The sequence below is a fragment of the Macrobrachium nipponense genome, chromosome 23 (assembly GCF_015104395.2).
Source record: "Macrobrachium nipponense isolate FS-2020 chromosome 23, ASM1510439v2, whole genome shotgun sequence".
Taxonomy (NCBI): domain Eukaryota; kingdom Metazoa; phylum Arthropoda; class Malacostraca; order Decapoda; family Palaemonidae; genus Macrobrachium; species Macrobrachium nipponense.
The window spans coordinates 49,492,894-49,516,075 of NC_061090.1; the positions used below are offsets into that span (position 1 = coordinate 49,492,894).

General features: G+C 39.5%; 2 protein-coding genes and 1 long non-coding RNA gene across 3 annotated transcripts; all 3 read left to right on the plus strand.

Annotated features, from left to right (window-relative positions):
* Positions 1-213: 213 nt before the first annotated feature.
* On the plus strand, positions 214-8,544 carry LOC135200361 (uncharacterized). The gene is made up of 2 exons (XR_010311273.1): positions 214-4,669; positions 5,069-8,544. It is a non-coding gene; the product is annotated as an uncharacterized LOC135200361 (long non-coding RNA).
* Positions 8,545-16,717: 8,173 nt separating this feature from the next.
* LOC135197835 (uncharacterized) lies at positions 16,718-18,077 on the plus strand. The gene is made up of 2 exons (XM_064224991.1): positions 16,718-17,141; positions 17,275-18,077. Exons 1-2 carry the CDS (start codon positions 16,718-16,720, stop codon positions 18,075-18,077), a joined length of 1,227 nt encoding a protein of 408 aa, XP_064081061.1.
* Positions 18,078-20,056: 1,979 nt separating this feature from the next.
* On the plus strand, positions 20,057-20,641 carry LOC135197839 (uncharacterized). Its single transcript, XM_064225007.1, has one exon. The coding sequence runs from the start codon at positions 20,057-20,059 to the stop codon at positions 20,639-20,641; it is 585 nt and encodes a 194-aa protein (XP_064081077.1).
* Positions 20,642-23,182: the final 2,541 nt, after the last annotated feature.

Here is a 23,182-nt window from a genome sequence, read left to right on the forward strand (position 1 = left end):
AAGGAGCCAAAAATGAACTCTTAGTCTTGAAAACTAAGTGCGCTGTGATTTTTTGAAAATTATTTTTTCCGCTTCCGCGCTCACTCCAAACCGGCCCCGGCATTCGGGAGAGGTTTTGATTTTTACCACTTCGGCGTTTAAGGGTTAATGCACATTGGCTTAGCCGCCCGTGATGCTCTTTCATTCATGTTCAGTGTATTGTTAATGTAAAACTGTATTTTGTTGACCAAATTTTATTGAATCCCCCCCAGATAGTTTTAGAGAGTGCGCCTCCTCAAGGCCTTGTCATCGGCCCATAACATCAGGGCATGAATCAGAACAAAAATAATAAAAGTGAGAAAATTCCGACATTTGGTCCTTCGAACCGGATGACAAGTGCTCTCTAGAGCTTGAAGGGAAATTTCAATAAAGTATGGTCTATAGGGTAGCCCTGATAGGACACAGTCAGCTCCCACCGAATCTGCCACAGTGTTCAGATAACCAGATTGAGATCTATAGAAGGCCAGGAGGTCTGGTCAGTCAATTTTTAGATAGTAGTCTATCATTCTGGCAGAGACGGTATGAGTTGGTCGTGTTATATATAGGAGGAAACGACCTGGCAATCGATCACCCCAAAACCGTTTGGGATGATTAACGTACTCTTATTGAACGCTTGAGGAAAATTTGTGAAAACATTGCTATCTGCGACGCAGAGATCAGAGAGTATCTCCCTGATAATCGTTTTGCTATCAATTCCGTTGAATATGTCAATAAAGTAGAGAACTTTAATGCGAGAATCTCCAAATACTGCTACAAAAGAAGTCGGTACGGAGTCCGACACTTGCCTATGAACTCTCGTGCCTACCAGCGAAGGCAAACAAAGGGACGGAGTCCATTTTGATTCAGAAATCCGTAACGCGTTCCTCAATCGTTTGATGAGATTGATCAGGAGAGAGACAGACAAAACAACTAGGCTCAGCTTGTTCCGATGTGCAATTAGCCACACGTGCCACTAGTCTTTGTACCCCGTCTTCCTAACGTAAGAAAAATCCTCATTTCCTAGTTTGTATAACCCCCCCCCATAAGAAGTAGAGTAAATAATCCAAAATGGCAGTGGCTATGATTGTCCACATAGAGGCCTCGCCGAGTCTCACAGCAGACTTACTGGCCGAATCACAGCGTGCGTTAGTAGAAACTTATTCTGAGCGTGTACCAAAATTTGGTCACGCAGTTGAGACAAGAAGGTCAGCTTCGAGAGTTGTACAAACGTCAAGTCGTAAAGTTAGAATCTAGCTTAGATGCCAGAATCAGGCAATCCTTAGCAGAAGCTGTGCGAGCTTCTACCCTTTTCTTGAATTGAATCGATAAACAAAGTCACTCAGACAGGGAATGTTTCCCTCCCCAAATTGAAACTGCTGCCTCTCCCCACTTTTGAAGGGGAAGTGCAGGAATATGCTTCTTAGAGAATTGTTCACGATCCACGTGGATCGAAGGGGAGATTTGGACGACGTCCAAATTTACTTACTTGTTAGGGACTCTGGGCAGGGATCCGCTTAGGATTGTTAAATCCCTAAGTGTAACCGCCGCGAATTACAAGGTAGCGTTAGATCTCTTGGATAAGCAATATGGTAATGTACACCAAACGCTTGTGATCTTGCATCGAAAACTTGCCAACATATTCGTACCCTCGTTGAACCCCGTAGAGTTGAAGAAGTTCAGGTTTGAGTTAACAGTGATCATTGAGCAAATAAAGAGGCTCAGTACTAATGATATAGGCCATGGCATGGTCATGAGTCTTATCAATCAGAAGTTGTCAGAAGGTAAGCTCTATCGAAAGGTGGTCGAACACCTCAGAAAATGCGACTATAGTTTAGAAGAATTTTTTGAAGCTATAGACTTCATAATTCGCATGTTGGAAGATGACGCGTTACAGCGAGGCGAGAAATTAGAATCTGATAAGAAAAACAATGTCAGTGTTAGACCCAAAACGAAACCCATGCAGAATAATTCTTGTCCCTTTTGCAATGAACGGCACCCGCCTCATGGATGCCGCCGAGTAAGTGATGTGGCTGCCAGACACCGCATTTTACTAAGGAAGGGCCTGTGTTTTAATTGCCTTCAGTCAGGTCACCATAGTGATAGATGCCCTAACCCCAATTCATGTAAAAGTTGTGGAAATAATCATAATACTTCCATTTGTGATAATGGCAGCTTCAGAAAAGCACATTCAGTTCCCTCCACTTCGTCCCGAAATCATCCCAGTTTAGTAAGTAACAGTCAAGCTACAACCTCCCACCCTGTAGTAAATGCAACGCCCAGGCAGCACGATAGAAACCCCCGTCCGCCCAAAGAGAAAGTAGAATCAAAACCGTGTAAGAGCACCAAAGTAGCCCAAATGTCTAGTGTAGATCTTCCCTGTACGATTTTGCCAACGGCCATGGCCGAGATCCATCACAAGCAGGGGAGTAAACGGGTTCGCTTGTTTATGGACACTGGGAGTCAATGAAGCTTTATCTCCGCTAAAACTGCAAAGCAATTAGGCCTGCCAGTGGTAGGCAAAGTGGCGTTGAACATTGCTCCCTTTGGTTCTTCAGAAATCAGTGGCCAGTATGACGTTGTGAGTTGCCGGGTAGAGATGGGTAATAGTATTGTTCGAATGAAACTAGTTGTTCACGAGAACGTAGACGTCCCAATTCATAACGCAGGTTATGTAAGAGTAAGACAACACCTAGTAGGGAAGGGAGTCACGTTAGCAGATCCTGACAGTAAGAGCGATAAGTTACGAAACGTGCACATTCTTGTGGGTGCAGACTATTTTAATTACTTCATTATTGGAGTAGAAAAGATAGACGGGATAAGTCTTTTTCTGACCCATAATGGCATGTCGCCATATGGGAGAGTGCCACAGTGGCTATTAGAAGGTCACAAGATAGATCAAGTGAGAACGCTCAGGGTATGTAGGGTCGCGAGCGAACCAATTGCATTTGATGTTGATGAATGGTGGCGTTTGGATAACGTAGGCATCGCCCCATCCGAGCAGTACACTGTCCGCGAAGCGGAAGCCATGCGAAAGGTTTCGCAGAGTGTAACGAAGAAGCCTGAGGGATATCAGGTTAGTTTGCTGTTCCGTTCAGAAGGTAGGCCAGAAACAAACTTTAGAAATGCTGTAGCACAGCTGGATTCACTGCAAACCAAATTTCAGAAAGACAAGGAATACTATAATCAATATCAGGGAGTGATCGACAAATACCTGGAGGCAGGATTTATATATGAAGTAAAAGATCCAAAAATAGAAGGATACTACATGCCGCATTTCGGCATTAAAAAAGATAGCCGCACGACCCTCCTTAGAATCGTATTCAATGCCTCATCCAAAGCTAAGAATAATAAATCCTTAAATGAATGCCTGTTACCTGGGCCTAATTTAGTAGAGTTGGCCTATAATTTGCTTCTAAAGTTTCGAATGAATAAATACGCCATGCTTGCAGACATAAGCAATGCATTTCATAGAGTACTATAGATCCCCGTGATGCCAAATATACAAGATTCCTGTGGCGAGAGGTAGCAGGTCGAGCGCTGACCTTCGCTTTCAGGGTCGTGGTGTTCGGCATCACGGCTAGTCCCTTTTTGTTACAACAAGTATTGAGTCATCATTTTAGTTTAGAAGGAAGACCTGAATTAAGCAAGTCATTTTATGTTGATAACTATGTTAGTACCTTTGAAAGTCTGGATGAGATGAAAAAAAAACAAGAATCTGTCCATGCAATTTTGGATAGGGCCAGAATGCCGTTAGAAGGGTGGGTAACGAACAGTATAGCCTTCGATAGCGAGAGAGAGTGGAAAGAACCTGTGAATGTGAGCGTGCCTGGGCTGAGATGGGCTCGAGACGTTGACTGTCTGTGTGTGAAAGAGAGTGAGAGGATTCGTGAATTGGGGGAGGGATGGGTACCTACGAAACATAGGGTACTATCTTTGCTAGTGTCAATTTACGATCCGCTAGGTTTAGTCAGTCCTTTATTTGTTAGGGGAAAGCTGTTTCTCCAACAACTTTGGGAACAAGAGATTGGATGGGATGACGTGTTATGTAAGGAAAAGGCTAAAGAAGCGCGAGAACTGTTAGCAGAGTTGAAATCAGTCAGTGATTTAGAAGATCCTAACTCCATATATTCACCGATGCCAGTAGTAGGGCATACGGTGCTGTAGCGTATGTCAGAGATAAAGAAAGTAACGTAATATTACTCACCAGCAAAATGAGAATCACTCCGAAAGGGATGCTCAAAATCACCATCCCTAAATTAGAACTTTTAGCTTTGCTGCTAGGTTTTAGGCTAGCAAAAACGATTAAAGGGCTAATAGAGCCACAAGAGATTAGTAGGTATCTGGTCAGATAGCAAAGTTGCATTAGCCTGGGTGGCATCCCCGGATGCCAAGGACAACAAAAATATCTTTATATCTAACCCTGTGGTGGAAGTTTTTTTTCTCCGCCAGATTTGTGATTTCAGTGTGAAGTATGTGCCCAGCAAACAGAATCCTGCTGATGTCTTGTCTAGGGGCGCAACAATCCAGCAATTGCAGCAGAACCCTCTTTGGCGCAAGGGTCCACAGTTCTTGGGAATCCTTTCAAAGAGGCAGATCTAATGAATATCAGAACCGTGGTAGCGGCGGTGCAGGAACTGAGGGAAGAAACAAGGTTGTTCCCCCAGGAGGGATATGGGAACTACTACTCAGGGAGGTTGAGTTCCGAATTTTGATTAGAGTAACCACATTAGTGTTAAAGTTTGCAAAAGTGAAAAAGGATCCTTTTTGAGCTCTTGTCTTATTAGAGCAAAGATTCTATTTACCTACTGTGTATGCATATTTGGAGGGTGAGGTCAGACCCCCTCGTGAGATATTGAATTTTGAGAGTCAATTAAATTTAATTATAGTAGATAAATTGATTTGCACTAGGGGACGAGTGTCCCAAATTAAAGAGATGAAACATTTGATTCTTTTGCCTGCTAAGGGACACTTAGTCAGAGCATACTTAAAGTATTTGCATTGTTTGCACCTCCATTGTAATGTCAATATGCTAATGGCGATTTTTCGACAGAAATGCTGGACGCCGGGCCTGAGGTCTATTGCTAAGCAAGTTGTACGGAAGTGTCCAGAGTGCGTGCTAGCCTTCCAACCGCTGATGAGACAACCACCACCACCCCCCCCTACCGAAGGAAAGGATCACCTTGCAGAATCCTTTTGCCGCAGTCGGCGTGGACCACACTGCGGCCATACAAACAGAAACTCGACCAGGCTATATCCTCATCGTGGAAGTGGAGGAATTTGTTCTAGCTTTTCGAAGATTCAGTGCTACGCATGGAGCCCCGACCTTAATCACTTCTGATAACCACCAAACGTTCAAGACGGCCAGCAACCTCCTTCAGGGACTAAATTTATGAAGAGGATGAAGTCCAGCAGTTCCTGAGGAGGACTGGCGTAGAATGGCTATTTCAAACCCCCCGTGCACCGTGGAAAGGCGGTTTTTTCGAACGTCTGATTGGTGTTACGAAGAGTGCCCTTCAGATTGCCCTTGGGAGAAAGTATCTGCCGGAGGCCCACGTATTAACTCTAGTGAAACAGGCGGAGGCGGTAGTTAATAATAGGCCGTTGATGTATAGCGGTGACAAGTGCGAGGACGAGGTCCTCACCCCCTCTCATTTAGTGCGAGGTCACTTAATTAACTTAATGGCACCTGTTTTGCCAGATGAAGACCTTAATGCTACCTTCACCTCCCGGAGGCTACAGGATCGATATCTAAAGCTAACAGACACTTTGAAAGCCTTCCGGGAGAGGTGGAGGAAGGAGTACCTAAGTGCCCTAAGAGCCCGACACAATTGTCAGTCTGGGGAACCCACCAAGCTGCACCCTGGAGACATCGTGTTAGTAAAGCAAGAAAATCAAAAGCGGGCAACGTGGCCCCTTGGACGCGTCGTGGAGACGTACCCGGACGAGACGGTGTCGTGCGTTCGGCCAAGGTATTGTTCGAAGATGTTGAGTCCCTGCGTGCTGTCAGCCACTTGGTCCCCCTGGAACTTGCCCCCTCAGATGACGATGATGGCGTTGGAGACGAACAGCATGACGATGTTGATGGTGCGACGGAGGAGATGGTGCGTGATGACGACAGCAACGAAGAGGTCTGAGACGAGGGAGCGTACAGCCCAGCAGTAGGTGTTCCAGGAAATGTTGTGACGTCTGGGGACGACAAAGGGATGGCACTGGCTGCAACATCCGAACAACCAGCCACAAAGGTCTTGAGTGACGTAGAAGACACTGACGATATTGGTAACGATTTGAGCGATACCAATGCGGTAAGTGAGAGTGCTGAAGTGAATGATACTGAGGTATCGAGTGGTAGTGACTTTGACGTTCAGTTAGGCGGACAAAGACGTTCCGCACGCCCTTTGAGAAAGGCTGCTGCTAAGCAGCGCGAGAGAATGAAGCGCTTAATGGAAAGCGACTATATCTAAGTTATAGCTAGAAACAGTGAAAGAAAACGGGAAGGTCCCTTATTCTGGTAGGCAGGGAGGGTGGACCCAAGTAAGTGTAGGTGAGTTGAATCCTCAGAGGATGGAAGTGCGTTGGATTAGCGTAAGGTAGTGGGAGCCCCCCTCTTGTGCAAACAAGTCTAGCGTTGTGCGGAGATAGCCCCCACCCTCAAGGTAAATTACCAAAATGTATGAGTAATGAGTACTTCTTATAGAGAAGTGAAAGAGTTTTGAGGGCGTGTGTCCTGTGAAAGACTATATACTGAATCAGTTGTAATCTATGTTTCATTAAAGGCGAATGGCCTGTCGATCTGATTATGCTTGTTGCGCGCATTCTGGAGTTGATGAAGCACGCCTTCAATAATAACTCTAGAATGTGTGCAACAAGCTTAATGCGTGTTGCATGAAGAATGTTGAAGGCAGAGTGCCTTAAGAGTGTTCCTATTTGAATTTGAGAAATGCTTATTTAGTTGAATATATTGCTTTATAGAAGCGTGAGTTGAAGGTGAAGAGCCTAATATAGAAGTTTCTCTTGCATGTTGTATTGCATTTTGAGGCGAGTGCCTAAAGTCTATGCTTGTTGCATACAAAGTTGTACATACTTGACTGTTTCCTTTTTCATGTCATTGATTGAGTAAAGGCAGATTGCCTTATGAGAGTGTATATTCATGTTTCCTTGATTGTGATTTTCCATTTATGCTTTTGATCTTATTGCAGGCCCATTGCCTATTGAGTTTCTATGCTGAATCATGTCTACCTTATGTATATGGGTACATTTATATATATATATATATATCTGCCATTGATATTTTATTTGTATATGTGTGACATTCATTACCCCGGGTGTAATATTGATGTATTTTTTTTTTGCCATGTCATGTTTTTTGTGTACTGTTTGTCGCTGTGGAGCGCTACGCAGCGAGCCTGACTGATTAGTGTAGGAGTGGTTACTCCTCCCCCGAGCTCAGTCTTTCCTGAATTGTCCAACATTTCAACGCCCCATACTTCGGGTGTGGAGTATGTTGGGAATTTCGAACTGATCATTCGAAATCCCCGCCATTTAACTTCACAAGTGTTGCGTTAAATTGGGGCAAGACTGAGGGAACTCGCGGGCAATTCATTGAGCAGAAAGCTGTCCAATATGCGACAGAGTTAAGACGTAATTCTTAAATGCCTGGCGGGGAAGGAGCGCATCTTATAGTAATGAAGACACTATGAATTTTCATTAATGAATATGATTTGCTATTCCCTAGTACGAGCTAAATTGTCTATGTAGAGATTTGGAGCCAAGGACTCCGTAGCCATTCAAGAATTTGCAGATTACGGCCTTCAGCCAGAACTTTGAGTCAATTCATTGATCACAGATGATAATTTAACTGTCATTCTTCCCATTCACAAGTAAAGTAGATTCATTGATCTCTGTAATGCCTAAATAAGCGATGATTCCCGCCTGAATTACAAGGATTCTGTAGTTTACGCGGGAAAGCGTAAGTTTCCTTTGAAGTAGGGCGAAGCAACGCCTCATTCCTGCCCTAGTCCTGAACGTCGTAAGTACCATGATGTTTTAGTGTGTGTCTCGATTCTCCGGCTCCCGGCTCCCAGCCATCGCCATGCTAGGTCGAATTCTGTCGTAACTGTAAGTTATCTTTATCCATGTATAGATGTGTCATCCCTGCGATGAGGGACTTGATTTGCGCAGCAAACGAAAGCTGCAAGTGTAATAAAGTCGTTTATTTGTGATTTAGAGTAAATGGGTCTCGATTTATTGTGTTTTTTCGTCCAGTAGTGGACTTAGTGCTTTTCAAGCACATATCAAAGACCCTAAGGACTACCACGTAACAAAGCCATGAGAGCTTTCAGGTTCCTTGAATTGAATTAATGAGAGTAGTAAGAAACTGCGTGTGCAGTGGAATTTTGCTAGTAACTTCAATTTCAGTGTTGGTTCTTAATGCACATTGGCTTAGCCGCCCGTGATGCTCTTTCATTCATGTTCAGTGTATTGTTAATGTGTTAAAATGTTTATTTTTTGTAATAAAACTATTTTGTTGACCAAATTTTATTGAATCCCCCCAAGATAGTTTTAGAGAGTGCGCCTCCTCAAGGCCTTGTCATCGGCCCATAACATCAGGGCAGGAATCAGAACAAAAATAATAAAAGTCGGAGAAAATTCCGACAATTTTCCCCATCTGTGCAAATTCTAAGCCCTTTATACATATCTTGTTTATTTATTAACAAATTATGACCAAGATGTTTGTATCACGTAACAGTCATGGTATTCAATATTTTGAATGACAGGACATATATACAGACCTCTAAATCCAATATGGTGGCTAATTTTACGAGAATTTGCTCATTTGCATTTTTTTTCTAAGACTTTCTTGTTCCAAAGTAGCACGCGACGTGGCATGTGAAACGTCCAATTGGGCATCACTGGAAAATGTGTTTGGTTTTTTGCATACAATAGAATAGGCTATGTGATTAACATTCCTGAATATATTGCCCGTATGTACAGCCTAATGGATACTCACCCTGACATCCGGGAAGTATTTGTGAATGGCAGCTTTGTGGTCCAAAAGGGTGGAGTGAATTTCACAGCCATCGGGGTTGACCAGGCCCAAGAGCAAGTTAACAAAATCCACAAAGCAGATGGAGGAATCAACGGGATCACCACCAGTCCAGAAACCCTGCTCAAGTATTGCCTGAGTACTACTGAGCTTTCAGTTTGTCCAAGGTGCTTGGTTTGGCATCTGATGTTCCAATTTGGCACCATGATCTGTGACAGACAAAATTTTAGCAGCAGGAGAAACAAGTACACTGCCTGAAGGAAGTTCAGTGCAAATCAATTCCTTTTAAGGAATTTATTTGCATTCTTGGCACTGTGGAATGTGGTTCATGTGCATATCAGAAGTTTGTGGGCAAAAGAATTTGCGGTGATCAGAACCTCTGAGGAAAGATGACGAAAGTGAAACATCTAGGCTGGAACAACGACGACAAATCCACTTGCACAAAGATTGGAGGAGAAAAAGTTACTTTGAAAGCTTCACACTCATTGATGTCAAGGCTTCTAATCCTGACCCAATCATCCAGAGATGTTGACTTGAAGGAAGCTGTCAGCACATATCAGTTTTCCCCAATCAATCACATGCTGATGACACCAGATGGCTTGTTGCATCCATGCAACGACAAATCACCGCTCATTCACCACCTGGAGAGCCATGGATCAGTTGAAATGGCCAAGCTGATGCACATTTACTGGATGACTTACTATTTGATAGAGCTTCTGTTATCATCAATGCCATGTCAGTAGTTCATGAGATGCCTGTTTTTAAGGATAAAATATAATCATGTGAAGACATGAAAGAGCATTTCGTCAATACCATCAACTCCAAAATTCGCCCTTACTCGAAGTGCTACTTGGTGTTTGACCAATACTGCCAGTCTTCATTGAAAGAGATAACAAGACAGCGTTGCAGTGGAGCCTAGCTTTCCAGGGGAACAGAATACAAAGTTGACAGAAACACGCCTATAAAAGATCTCAACAAGTTCCTTAGTAGTACCAAGATGAAGGAGCTTCTGACAATATTCTTGGCCCAACAGATTATCGTCAACTGCACAGTAGACGTAACCACTATCACTTGTCAAGGTGTCCAGTCCTACACATCTGGCAGTTGTCATGTTGCTTAAGCATGACGAGGTGGATATGTTGCTGATATACTATGCCAATGAAGTATGCAAACTTGGACTTCCTGTTCATATTTACTCCCAGGACACAGATGTGCCAGTACTTGCCATATTTGCTGTGTTTACCAACAGGATACATTTATTTAACGGTAGTTTAGCAACTACTTTAACTTCATTCTGGCAATTGCTACGTTTTTCGACTGCCTTATCAATACTAGAGTCACAGCCCAGTAGGTTTCCAAGGTAATGAAAGTGTTGTACCTCTGTTTCGGACTGCCATTCCACCAAGAAATGAAGCTTGTCTCTCTCTCCCTTTTGCACTTTACCGACATTCCTTGAGCATAAAAAAAACCCTTAACCCACTTATACTTAACCATCCTGGGACATCTTTTGCATCACCATTTTTTACACACCAGTCAGGCTATTTCTTATTTGGTAACGCGAGTTTGGGACTCATCTGCGCATGTGATTTTGTGATGTCATGCTACCCTTCGCCAAAGCCGTTGCCATGGCAACGTGTGAAGTTCAACTGGCAATATCCCTCATATTGAGAACTTATTCAAGAATCTAATGATGAAGGATCTTAATTTGCACACTAAAGATATTATTATAAATGGTACGTATTTTTTTTTTCCTTTTTGCCTTTTTTGCGTTTTTTTTTTTATATTAACAGCCACAATTTCTGCAAAGAAGTGACCACTTATTTGCGTCTAGTGATATCGTTCTTGTTATATTGAACTTCAAAATGGTTTATTTTGGTGTAACATAATTATGTATTTGTTAAAACTGATACTAAACATCAAAAGTGCAAAAAATATCTGCAAAAATTCAGGTGAAGGTCCAGCAAGGTCAGGGTGGGTTTTATTATTTTATCACCAAATTAAACTATGTAAATTTAACTAAATACATGAAGAGAAAGGCGGACTCGCGTCAAAGACAAGACAGGAAAGTGGAAAAAAAAAAAGAATCCCACGACATTAGTCTCTTAAAAATGTAGCAGGCACATGTTTACTCTGTAGAAATGATAATACTTGCGAAGCTGCTTCAATTAACAAGAATTAATGGAGTTTACCACTTTTTTTTTTTTTTTTTTACTCTGCTAAACATATTCAGAACATAACAGGTCACCTATAATCCCTACAGACTATAAATTACGATAACTGGAGAAAGTTACTTTGCTTACTTATAAGTGTCAAATTTAAATGTTGTCCACAAGTCAACAAAATTATAATTTTATATTTCATGGCTGTTAATTACCTTTGATAATGTTACACTACAATAATAGATTTTACATGATCATTTTTCGTGAAACGTAATTAGGTTACCTACTTTAAGTTTATAAATAATAACTTTAATATCCAAAGTAATTATTATATTCACCAAATTCATAAAAAATCAAGATATGTCAAGAATCAGTAAAAAAAAAAGAAAAAAATCAAAGAGAGAGAGAGAGAAAAGAATGTAATCGGTGGTCTTCCTTTATCAACATATTCACAAAACACTTAGATCTGCGCATGTCACAAAGTCACATTATGTCTTAAAGTAACTTTTTTATAATACATTAGCATTCCGAAAAAACTATAAATAATGGTGCAATCCCCAACAACGCCATTGTCTAGGCTATAGGGATAGATTTTCACCTTCCTAGAGATGTGGCGGTTTATGACATCATCATACTACATAATACAACATGCAGTAATATCATAGGTTCGTTATCCGTTCCGACCAAGAAGCAATGTAGTTTGTTTCAATCTTTACGGAACCAAAGCATAAAGAGTAAAATTGCAGGCCTTTCCTGCTAAATCAACTGACCTCGTAAATCAACTGACCTCGTAACATGTTTAGTGCTGGAACTATGCACTTACGCATGAAATCCTAACTACTTATATTATACCAACGGTAGCACTAGCAGATAGTTTTGATTTTCAAAGGACAGTAATAGGAATAAGCGAAGACAGCTAAAAATCTGGCAACTCCTCACAGATAACTGTATTATCAATACAGCTGACAAGCTGCAACATGTCATGTATCGTAATTATCAATTCAACTGAATGTTAAAAGAAGACTGGGCAGATTGAATAATGAATTTTCAACCGCTTTTGTCCTTAAAGATGAAGTAGTTGTGATCCTGCTCGTACGTACAAAAAAAAAAAAAAAAAAAAAAAAAAAAAAAAAAGGGCAGATGAGGATTCGGGCAAAATTTTGGATGATATATAGAAATGAAAATTTTTATGTAAATTTGAACTCGCTAGTTTTTTCTGTTGTAAATATTACATGTAATTGAAGGGAAATAACTAACGTAAATTTATAAATAAAGTTAGAAGAGAATCATCAAAATATAGAGTTCTTAATTACTGACCAAAAAACTTTGGCAACTTCACGTGGTAAACCAAATTGCATTGTCAAGAAGCAAAACTACGATTACCCACAATTATACGAAATGCAATTGCAATCTGTACATAATCAATTGACTACATGCTACAAAGTAAAACTTGACTCTGAAACCTTTAAAATCTTCTCTAAGGTTAGAATCAAGGATCCATCTTTATCAAAATGAAACTATTAACATTTAAAATTGCCAGCTATCCTATATATCAATTATGCAATTTGCTTAATTTACTCCTTGTATATGTTATAAATACTTTTTCATAGTTCATGAATAATGTCGTAGGTAATATTTTCAATTGAGCCTTTTTTAATTATTTTATTATCTCTGAAATGTAAATTTCTGGCTTTTGATACTGCACTCTTCATTCAGTTTCGAATATGCTACTGAATGACTATAAATAAATATAGCAAAACGTTAAATTTCATCAAATGCTCTGGATATAGTAGATGTTTAATGAGAGGCTAATTGCATCTCTAGTGCAGCAAACATGTGCTAGTTATGTTTACAAATTACTAGGTTGAGTCTACATTTTCAGAATCTCCAAATACTCCGTGTAGGCGAGAAGGAAACCAGTTGAACTGGGATAGCTAAAATGAAAACTACTATAGTGTAGGAAACCCTCGTCACGCTAGCATTGACGTTTCTTCGATAGCTATACAACAAACAAGTTAACTGATTTGGTGATTATGAGCAGTTAGTGTCTGGTTTTGTACAAATGTATCATGAGGTAATGACAACAGACCTTGCAATTGGGTACCTACATAGAAAACGAAGCTGCCTTGACTGGATCCCGCCACCAGATATAGCTAAACTTAATATCCTTGTCCTACGATCCTACAGAGCTTTAGTTCTGTCTGAAACTGCTTAAGGCACATTTCTAGATCTTAGAACCCTAATGGAGGGTTACTATTCAAATGACAGGTCATTGCTGCATTGGACAGATGATATTGCACACCGAGCCTAATATGGCCTTGGGAATCGTAGCATGGATAAGTACTTAAAGGATACTCAAAACAGAAAGTGCTGGTATATATCTGGCTAAATCATCAACAGTAACTTTTTGGTAGTAAAAAAAAATGACTTGGATGCATGAAAAGAAGTTCACCATGCCAGTCTTTCAGTAATGTTGCATATGAAATTCCCCTCAAGCCATCTCTCTCTCTCTCTCTCTCTCAGAGACAGCGTGATTAACTGAACCCTAGAGGGGTACACCAGATGACTAATGTATGGGTCGTGTAAGCGTGTGCTTTTTTGACATTCAAATTATTGGCTAGTAATATCAAATTCCTTCACTTTCCTCCCTTGATATTTCCACTAGGGAGGTGTGGGGGCTTCATATTAAATGTCAAAAATTGTCATTTATTCCCCTTGAATAAAATTTCCTAGTTTTTTATGGAGTACTTGTTTTGAAGTATTTCCCAGTTTCTATGAAAATACGTTGATATATGATTATTTTGCTCAACAGAAGTAGTTTTTATTAAATTAACTATAGCAATGAGTTGGTATAAATTAGTACATTGATATTCAAAGTAATAAAGCCACTTTCTTTGCAAATTTTGTCCATCTCTATAAAATTAGTTGACGACGACGTATCATTATAGTTTGTCAAACTTCTTCCTGTGGAGACTATATATGTTATTTTCTTATTGTAAGGGCACATGCCAGTAATTTATGCTTGCCTTCTGGACGAAACCCCCCCCCTGTATGTTGGGTTACGATTAGAGCACTTTATGTTTGTTTTAAATTGATGTTTGTTACGTAACCCTGTAATTTTGTAGATGTGACAACTGTGTTATGCAATATACTCCTCCCGAGTTTTCTTCTAGGGTGGAAGAGAGAAGCTCTCGGATTTTAGCAGCTGACTCCACGAAGGCAAGTTAACGACGATGTTCTTGTAGAATCCAGCCACATCACCTCGTGAATCGTCGTCGCCATTGCAGTAACTTCATTAGGATATTCTCGAGATCTTGTTTGCCATTTATGTTTTATTTCTGTCGAAGTAACGTAACGTTTTGTTAATAATTTTTGCAGTAATGTGTTAGTTTTCTTGCTTCTTAACGTAATTTGGATAATTGTTGTGTTCTTTAAATATTAATTATATGTTAAACCTTTACATGCGTCTTTGTGAACCCGTGTGGTATCACCCAAAAAAAGAATTGGTGCAGGAAATACAGTTGATTGTTTCTCAACTGCACTTTTGTTGAATAAAAATGCAATGTTTCTTGACTTTAAGTAAGTAAGTAAACTCCTCAGCACTGTAACTTGGTCTCAATCAAAGCTAGTGCAGGAGGGCTTAAGGTTGAATGAAATCGTACCGAATGTGGCCCTAAAATTCAGTTTAGTTTCACCACATTCTTTGCTGGTCCTTCGAACGAACCGAATGCCATAACGATTCAGAAAGGATTTTTTTTTGGATGTTAAAAATAATTTGCGAAAAAGTTCACGTTGGTGATGGTTGGCTTTAAAGTCATTTTAGTATAGCTGGCACGTGTCCAAAGTTATTTGGTAAGCAGGGTAAGGTGTTGAATTACTTGGAGTGTTTGCCAAGTAATCTGTTGTTTATGGAACATTATGGTTCGTATTTAGTGATTACTCCGTGAAGAAATTCTTGTTGAATTTCGTAGCCATTTTTGGACTTAGGTTTTTCGTGACCAGATGTATATTGTGAATTGATGAAGAGCGCGTGGTCAAAAATGATCTAGCATTCAGTGGATGTTATATTTCAATCAAGTTTAGATAATTTGCCATACATTTTTTTTATATTTGTGCAAGTTTGTTATTGATCCATTAACAAGATAATGGATTCCAAGATTAGGGTAGTTATTGAAGGGGAAATTATTTCCTTACAAGATCTGCTTGATGAGGCAGGTAGCTGCATTGGTGATACCGATACACCAAAATAGACCCTCGTAATGTATGAACGTTGTCTAACTGAGGGTCTACGACGTTTTGAAGATAGTTGGTCACAGAATGTGACGATTATTTCACAGGATAGTGAATGAGAGGTTATGTAGAAGTTATAGAGCAATAACTAGATGTGTAAGGAAAGCTATTGCTACTACACAGAAAACTATGAGCGAGATTGACACGGGAGATATAAATCAACGGCCCGCTTTGCCGCCTCCTTCGGCTCCCACTAACCCTCTCCCTCCCCCTAAACTCCCAGCAATTAAGATACCTGAATTTAGCGGTGGGGAGGAACAATGGCTTGCATTTTGGGATATATTTAACAGTTTAGTTCACGATCGTAGGGATATTTCCGATGTGATTAAGTTTTCTACACTCAGAGCTAGTTTAAGGGATAACGCCTTTAAAGCCATAGAAGGTTTGCTTGTCATTAATGCCAATTATTCAGTAGCTATTCAGACCCTTAAGGAGAAGTATGATAATAAGGAAAAATTGAAACGTAGACTTCTGTCCAAATTAATACATTTAGTCCCTCCCTGTCATACAATAGAGGATTTGAACACGTTTCAATTGGAATATGAGCAGATTCTTTTACAAATGAACACATTGAATTTAGATGTAGAGGCCATGAACCCCGTTTTCTCTAGTATAATATGCGAGAAATTATCACCTGAAACACGTAAGGCAATAGCTAATAAACATAATAGTATGTCTCTTGATTTAAAGCAAATTTCCTCAGGTTTGAAATGTTTGTGAATTAATGGAATTTTGTTACGAAGGTGAGAATTCTAATAAGAGAAAACGGGATCAGGGCAACTATTCTAAAGTGATTCCCTCAAACTTGCAGAGAGCACAACTAAGTAACAGTAAACCTAGTAATAGTAGTCCTTACAATAATTGTGTGTTTTGCTCATCGAACCATGCCTCTCGCGATTGTAAGGCCCCGTCCACACGGCCGAGCTTTGCTCGACGAACTTTGTTTGATGTGACGTCAGAAGCAGAGAAACTGCGGTAAAGTTCTGACTTTTCCCGCTGTTTCTCCGCTTCTGACGTCACATCGGACAAAGTTCGTCGACCAAAGCTCGACCGTGTGGACGGGGCCTAAGGCTTTCAAATCCATTTATAGTAGAAGGGACAGAGTTAAATATTTAAGATTGTGCTTGCTTGCCTCAAAGGAGGTCATTTATTCTCTGAATGTAGAAATAAGCCGAAATGTAATATATGTGATGGGCCTCATTACCCGATGATTTGTAAGAAAACAGAAAACCCTGTTAATCCTGCTCCACCAAAGTTGAGTGTAAATAGTGCTAATGTTAGTAAATCAAATGTTAATTCTGGGAAATCTCATAATGATTCTAAAGGTGCTGTTAGTAAAGGTGATTCCCCAGTAGTTATGACTGCTTCTTTGGGAATTGATCATTCTCAGACTAATAAGATTTCTGTTTCGACTGCTCTTCCTACTGCTAATGTAATTGTGTCAGGGAATGGACATCGTTCCTTGGAGAGAGCACTCTTTGATTCTGGTGCGCAAAGAACGTTTATTGCAACGGAATTAGCCCATAAGCTTAGTCTATCGTCCATAGCAACAGTAGCCTTAAAGGTAAAACCATTTGGCAGTGATGGGATGGAAGTTAATTGTAATATAGTAAGAGTTGTGGTGAGACTAGGTAAGATTCGTGCTGTCATTAAAGCCATTGCATTCGATAGTTAATTCTAGAATTTATTCTCCAAGATTGAGTAAGTCAGCTGCGTTCTTGACGAGTAAGGGCATAAAATTAGCAGATAATGATTTAAATTCAGATGAAGTAAATGGTATAGAATTAGTCATTGGAGCTGATTACTATGGAAAATTCATTCAGAACAGTCAAATTTGCTCTGGAATACAGATATTGAATAGTTCTGGTGGTGCACTAATTTTTGGACCTCTTCCTAGTTGGTCTTATGACAATGTAGAATCTAATGAGATTACTACATCAAATGTATGTTGTTCAGGAATAGAAGTAGAGGAAATCCCTATTAATTCTTGTTGTGAAGTTCGAAAATTATGGGATTTAGAAAGTGTTGGTATTCGTCAATCTGAAATTAGTCCTGAAGAAAGAGAATCAGTTAAGTGTTTTAAGGATAAAGTAAAAAGGGTTGACAATAAATATGAAGGGTCTTTACCATTTAAAGATGAAAGTAGACCGCTTGTTAAGTATAGAATAGCCATTGGTCAATTAAATTCCTTGTTACATAGATTCGAATCTGGCCCCTCCTTGTATGCTCATTACGATAAGATTATCAAAGATTACGTTCAGTCTGGGTTTATAGAATTAATTCCTTCAGGCTCCCCTATTATAGGGCATTATTTACCCCACAATGCTGTACTGAAGGATTCAGAAACAACTCCCATTCGAATAGTTTTTAATGCTTCTTCAAAGGCTAAAGGAGAACTTTCCTTAAATGATTGTTTAATAACTGGTCCCTCATTAACTACTAAATTTTTCGATGCCCTGTTGAGTTTCCGTACAAACCCAGTAGCTGTGATTTCAGATATCAGTAAAGCCTTTTCAAGGATAGGCATTTACCCGACTGCCGTGATTATTGCAGATTTCTATGGATAACTGATCCCTCCGATTTGAAGTCTACTGTAACTTACCGGTTTTGTGTAGTTTGTTTTGGAGCTACATGTTCCCCCTTTCTCTTGCAGCAAACCCTCTTGCATCATTTATCTTTACATGATAATCCCTTTGCATCATCTCTGATGAAGAATTTCTATGTAGATAATTTTAGTAAAACTTACAAGGATGTGTCAGTCTTGATGGATGAGTATCCAGTAATAAATGCGATTCTTGAAGACGCTAATATGCCTCTACAAGAATGAGTCAGTAATGATTCAGAGTTTAACAGAACCATAGATGTCATCAAAGAAAGAGTAAACGTTTTGGGTTTAGAGTGGTATCTAGCACAAGAAGAGATGTCACTGAAGGAAGTAAATTGTGAGTATAAAGGACCTTTAACCAAACGAAAGGTTTTATCAGTAGTAGGTCGGATGTTTGATCCTCTAGGATTATTGTCACCAATACAGATGAGAGATAAATATTTTCTTAAATGTTTGTGGAGTAACTACGGGTGGGATGACCCTTTGCCAGAATCATTATGTTCAAGGTTTGATGAAATTTGCAAGTGTTTTAGAAGTGTAGAAAGTTTAAAGTTTCCTAGGTTTGTTGTACATCCTGAATGTTCCCACTTACATGTATTTTGTGATGCCTCTAACAAGGCATATGGAGCTGCTGCCTATGTGATTGATTTCAAGAGAAGTGTAAGCAATTTACTGGTCAGTAAGTGTAAGTGTAAAGTGGCACCAAACCCTAAACAGACTGTTCCGCGTTTGGAATTGACAGCCTTGTCCTTGGGTGCGAAACTTGCTGGAAGATTAATGCAGAATGATGATTTAAGAGAGAGTTCTTGCACTCTCTGGAGTGACTCCATGGTTTCTATTTGTTGGGTGAAGAACAATAATAGTAAAATTCCCTATGTACGAAACAGAGTCACTGAAATTAATAAATTCAAGTTTCCTCTACGGTATACCCCCTCTAAGGATAATCCAGCGTATTCTATCCTAGGGAGGTAATAGTAAAGATTTAGCGCAAAATTCCTTATGGTGGAATGGCCCTAAATGGCTTTTAACTGGTGATTATCCCCAATCTTTAGCTACAGAAACTGTGCATGTTAATGAAATTCTTTCAGAACCTAAGTTTGTTCACCCTCCAACCCCATTAATTGACATCCCACGTTATAGTAATTTAAGTAAGTTTAAACGTATCATGAAGTCAATATTGCTTTTTCTTAATAAGTGCAGTAAAGGTTCTAAGTTTGTTGCTAACGAAATGAAAGCACTTGTCCTCCTTGAACAGAAGCAACATTTTTCTACTACCAGAATGTACCTCTGTGATAAGAATTCACATGGAGTGTCCATGGATGTTAAGAACTTGTGTAATCAGTTAAACTTATTTGTTGATGAGGAAAATCTAATTAGGTTTCAGGGTCGCATGAAAAATGCTTCCAGGTCTTATGATACTCAGTGCCCAATGTTATTGCCTTCCAGAAGTTATTTAACAGTGTTGATAGTTTGAATTTCGTTTGCATAGACATCATCACCATTGTGGTGTCAATTCTGTACTGGTATTGTTGAGAGAAACCTTTTGGGTACCTAAAGCACGACAAGTTATCAAATCAATTCTGCCCAAGTGTGTTTTGTGTCAGAAGTTAACCAAGAAACGGTTGTGTTTGTTCCCCCTCCCCCACGCCATTACCCACAGAAAGAGTGAGATATGATAGACCTTTCCAATCAGTAGGAGTTGATTATACTGGTGCTATTAATGTTTTTGATCATAAGACTGGCTTGGAGGAGAAGGTCTTTGTATGTCTATTTACCTGTACTACGAGCAGGGCGGTTCATTTTGAATTGACTCATTCCATGACTGCTTCCGATTTCCTACTGGCTATTCGACGCTTCGTAGCGTATCATTCTCTGCCGAGTCTGATTATATCTGACAATGGTAGGAATTTTGTTGGATTTAATAATTTCCTGAAGGAAATTATGGAGGAACCAGAGGTAAAGTCATACCTTGAAGGAAATGGTGTTAATTGGAAGTTCATTACACCGCGAGCCCCCTGGTCTGGAGGCTTTTATGAACGCCTTGTTGGTGTTCTAAAGGGATGTTTGTCCAAGGCCTTGTATCACAAACGTGTATCCTTTGAAGAGTTGAGAACTCTACTTGTTGAGTTTCAAGCTGTGATAAATTATCGACCACTGACTTATCTCTCCTCTGATCGAGATTGTGAGGCTTTGACTCCCTCCATGTTACTTTATGGGCGAAATGTTTGTATTTCCCCTCTTCTTAACAATTTAGCAACTGATGACCCAGATTTCATGAGTTCAAGTGATCTTAGAGCACAATATTTTAGATTATCATCAGTGCTAAGGAAATTTGAGAACTCTTGGAAAAGAGACTATTTAGTGTCCTTGAGAGAGAGACATAATAATTCTAGTAATAATCTCTCTGCAAATGTGAAAGTTGGGGACATAGTGATGGTAGACTTAGATCATATCTGGGGAAAGGCTATAGATCCCTCCTCTCATTGGGTAAGGTTACCCAGCTGTTCCCGTCGTCTGATGGCGTGATTAGGTCTGTAGAAGTGAGAGTGAATAATAAACTATACATGAGATCAATCACAAAGCTCGTACTTCTGGAATTACCCGAGAGGGAATTTGATAGTGTTGTAACTCAGGAGCCAGATAGTGTGCCTCTGAATGGTACTAGACCTCGGCGTGCAGCAGCAATCCGCTGTGATCAAGAGAGAAAGGATTTAATTTCTATGGATGTACTCTAAATGTATATTTGATTTAAATTTTGGGTGCAGTTGTAATTACTTCTAATTATGATTCTTCTTGGGGGAGAATGTCAAAAATTTCCATTTATTCCTCTTGAATAAAATTTCCTAGTTTTTTAGGAGTACTTGTTTTGAAGTATTTCCCAGTTTCTATGAAAATACGTTGATATATGATTATTTTGCTCCACAGAAGTAGTTTTTATTATATTAACTATAGCAATGAGTTGGTATAAATTAGTACATTGATATTCAAAGTAATAAACCACTTTTTTTTTTTTGCAAATTTTGTTCATCTCTACAAAATTAGATGACGTATCATTACAGTGTTATTTTCTTATTGTAAGGGCACATGCAAGTAATTTATGCTTGCCTTCTGGACGAAACCCCCCCTTTTTTTTGTATGTTGGGTTACGATTAGAGCACTTGATGTTTGTTTTTAAATTGATGTTTGTTACGTAACCCTGTAATTTTGTAGATGTGACAACTGTGTTATGCAATATACTCCACCCGAGTTTTCTTCTAGGGTGGAAGAGTGAAGCTCTAGGATTTTAGCAGCTGACTCCACGAAGGCAAGTTAACGACGATGTTCTTGTAGAATCCAGCCACATCACCTCGTGAATCGTCGTCGCCATTGCAGTAACTTCTTCATTAGGATATTCTCGAGATCTTGTTTGCCATTTATGTTTTATTTCTATCGAAGTAACGTAACGTTTTGTTAATAATTTTTGCCGTAATGTGTTAGTTTTCTTGCTTCTTAACGTAATTTGGATAATTGTTGTGTTCTTTAAATATTAATTATATGTGTTAAACCTTTACATGCGTCTTTGTGAACCCGTGTGGTATCACCCAAAAAAAGAATTGGTGCAGGAAATACAGTTGATTGTTTCTCAACTGCACTTTTGTTGAATAAAAATGCAATGTTTCTTGACTTTAAGTAAGTTAGTAAACTCCTCAGCACTGTAACTTGGTCTCAATCAAAGCTAGTGCAGGAGGGCTTAAGTTGAATGAAATCGTACCGAATGTGGCCCTAAAATTCAGTTTAGTTTCACCACATTAAATAACAGTGACAATTGGAGCAGCTCTCAGACCATGATGAATTGGACTCGTGTGCGGAGTTCTGTCCTATTGCAATACAGTGTGCAATAGGTCAAAGGTTACAGCAAGCAGCTATATGGAGGATGTAAATGAGAGAGAGAAAGAGATCGGCCTTAAACCAGAAAGCCAATTCTTTCTGAAGTGTTAGTACTCATTATAATGTGATTATATAATCCCTCCTAATTTTCGAAGATGGTGAAAGTCAATCAATTTCAACAGCAAATCAAGCGAGCTCTGTCTGCTGCATTTCCTATATTTTCCAGATAATATGGAAGCTCACGTAACATTTAAAGCAATTGTATTCGGTAAATCTAAGCCGACATTTTCTTTTTTATATATATAATTAAGGAACACTGAACTTTAAAAAGGTTCCGGGACATAATTTCATAAACAAACTACGTTATTTTGCATTTACGATAGTTAGCCATGAAATGAATGACAAGATAATTTTCTTTGAAAAGAATCCACGTACATTTTCTTTTAATTAGGGGGTCCCCCCACAACCATTTCTCTCTCTCTCCATCTCTTCTCTCTCTCTCTTCTCTCTCTCGCCTCTCTCTCTCTCTCGTCTCTCTCTCCATTTCTTCTCTCTCTCTATCACACACACACACCACACACACACACCACACACACACACACACACACATATATATATATATATATATCCTTCTTCGATATATATATATATATCTATATATATATACATATATATATATATATTCTTCAACAGTAAGTTTTTTAAATGATTTTAAAGACATGAAATGAATGAACTATTTCCAAAAATGCTGTTTGCGAGTTATTACGTTGAGAGAGAGAGAGAGAGAGAGAGAGAGAGAGAGAGAGAGAGAGAGAGAGAGATTAATGATTATTAAGCAACAAGTATTTAGAAAAAATGATAAATGTGAAGACATGGAATGCCGCGTTATACTGATGGTCACAGTATTTTAAAGGGCAGCAGTGTGGTTCCTAGTTACTGGATGAGAGCAAAACAAACTCCCACTGACATGGGGGAAAGGCGATAGGGAGGAATCCATATGGATACAGATACAACATTCCTCATTGCAACTGTATCTCTAAAGGTATTCGGGAGTATTTCCACTCGGAAAATACGACAGGACAGAGTAGCTACCACTACTAAGGAAAGAGCATTGTTAGTGCATAATGTTATGTAATTTCGTGGAAATTTCATATAGATTTTTGCCAGTTGTGTGTGTGTGTTTTTTTTAATGATTATGAC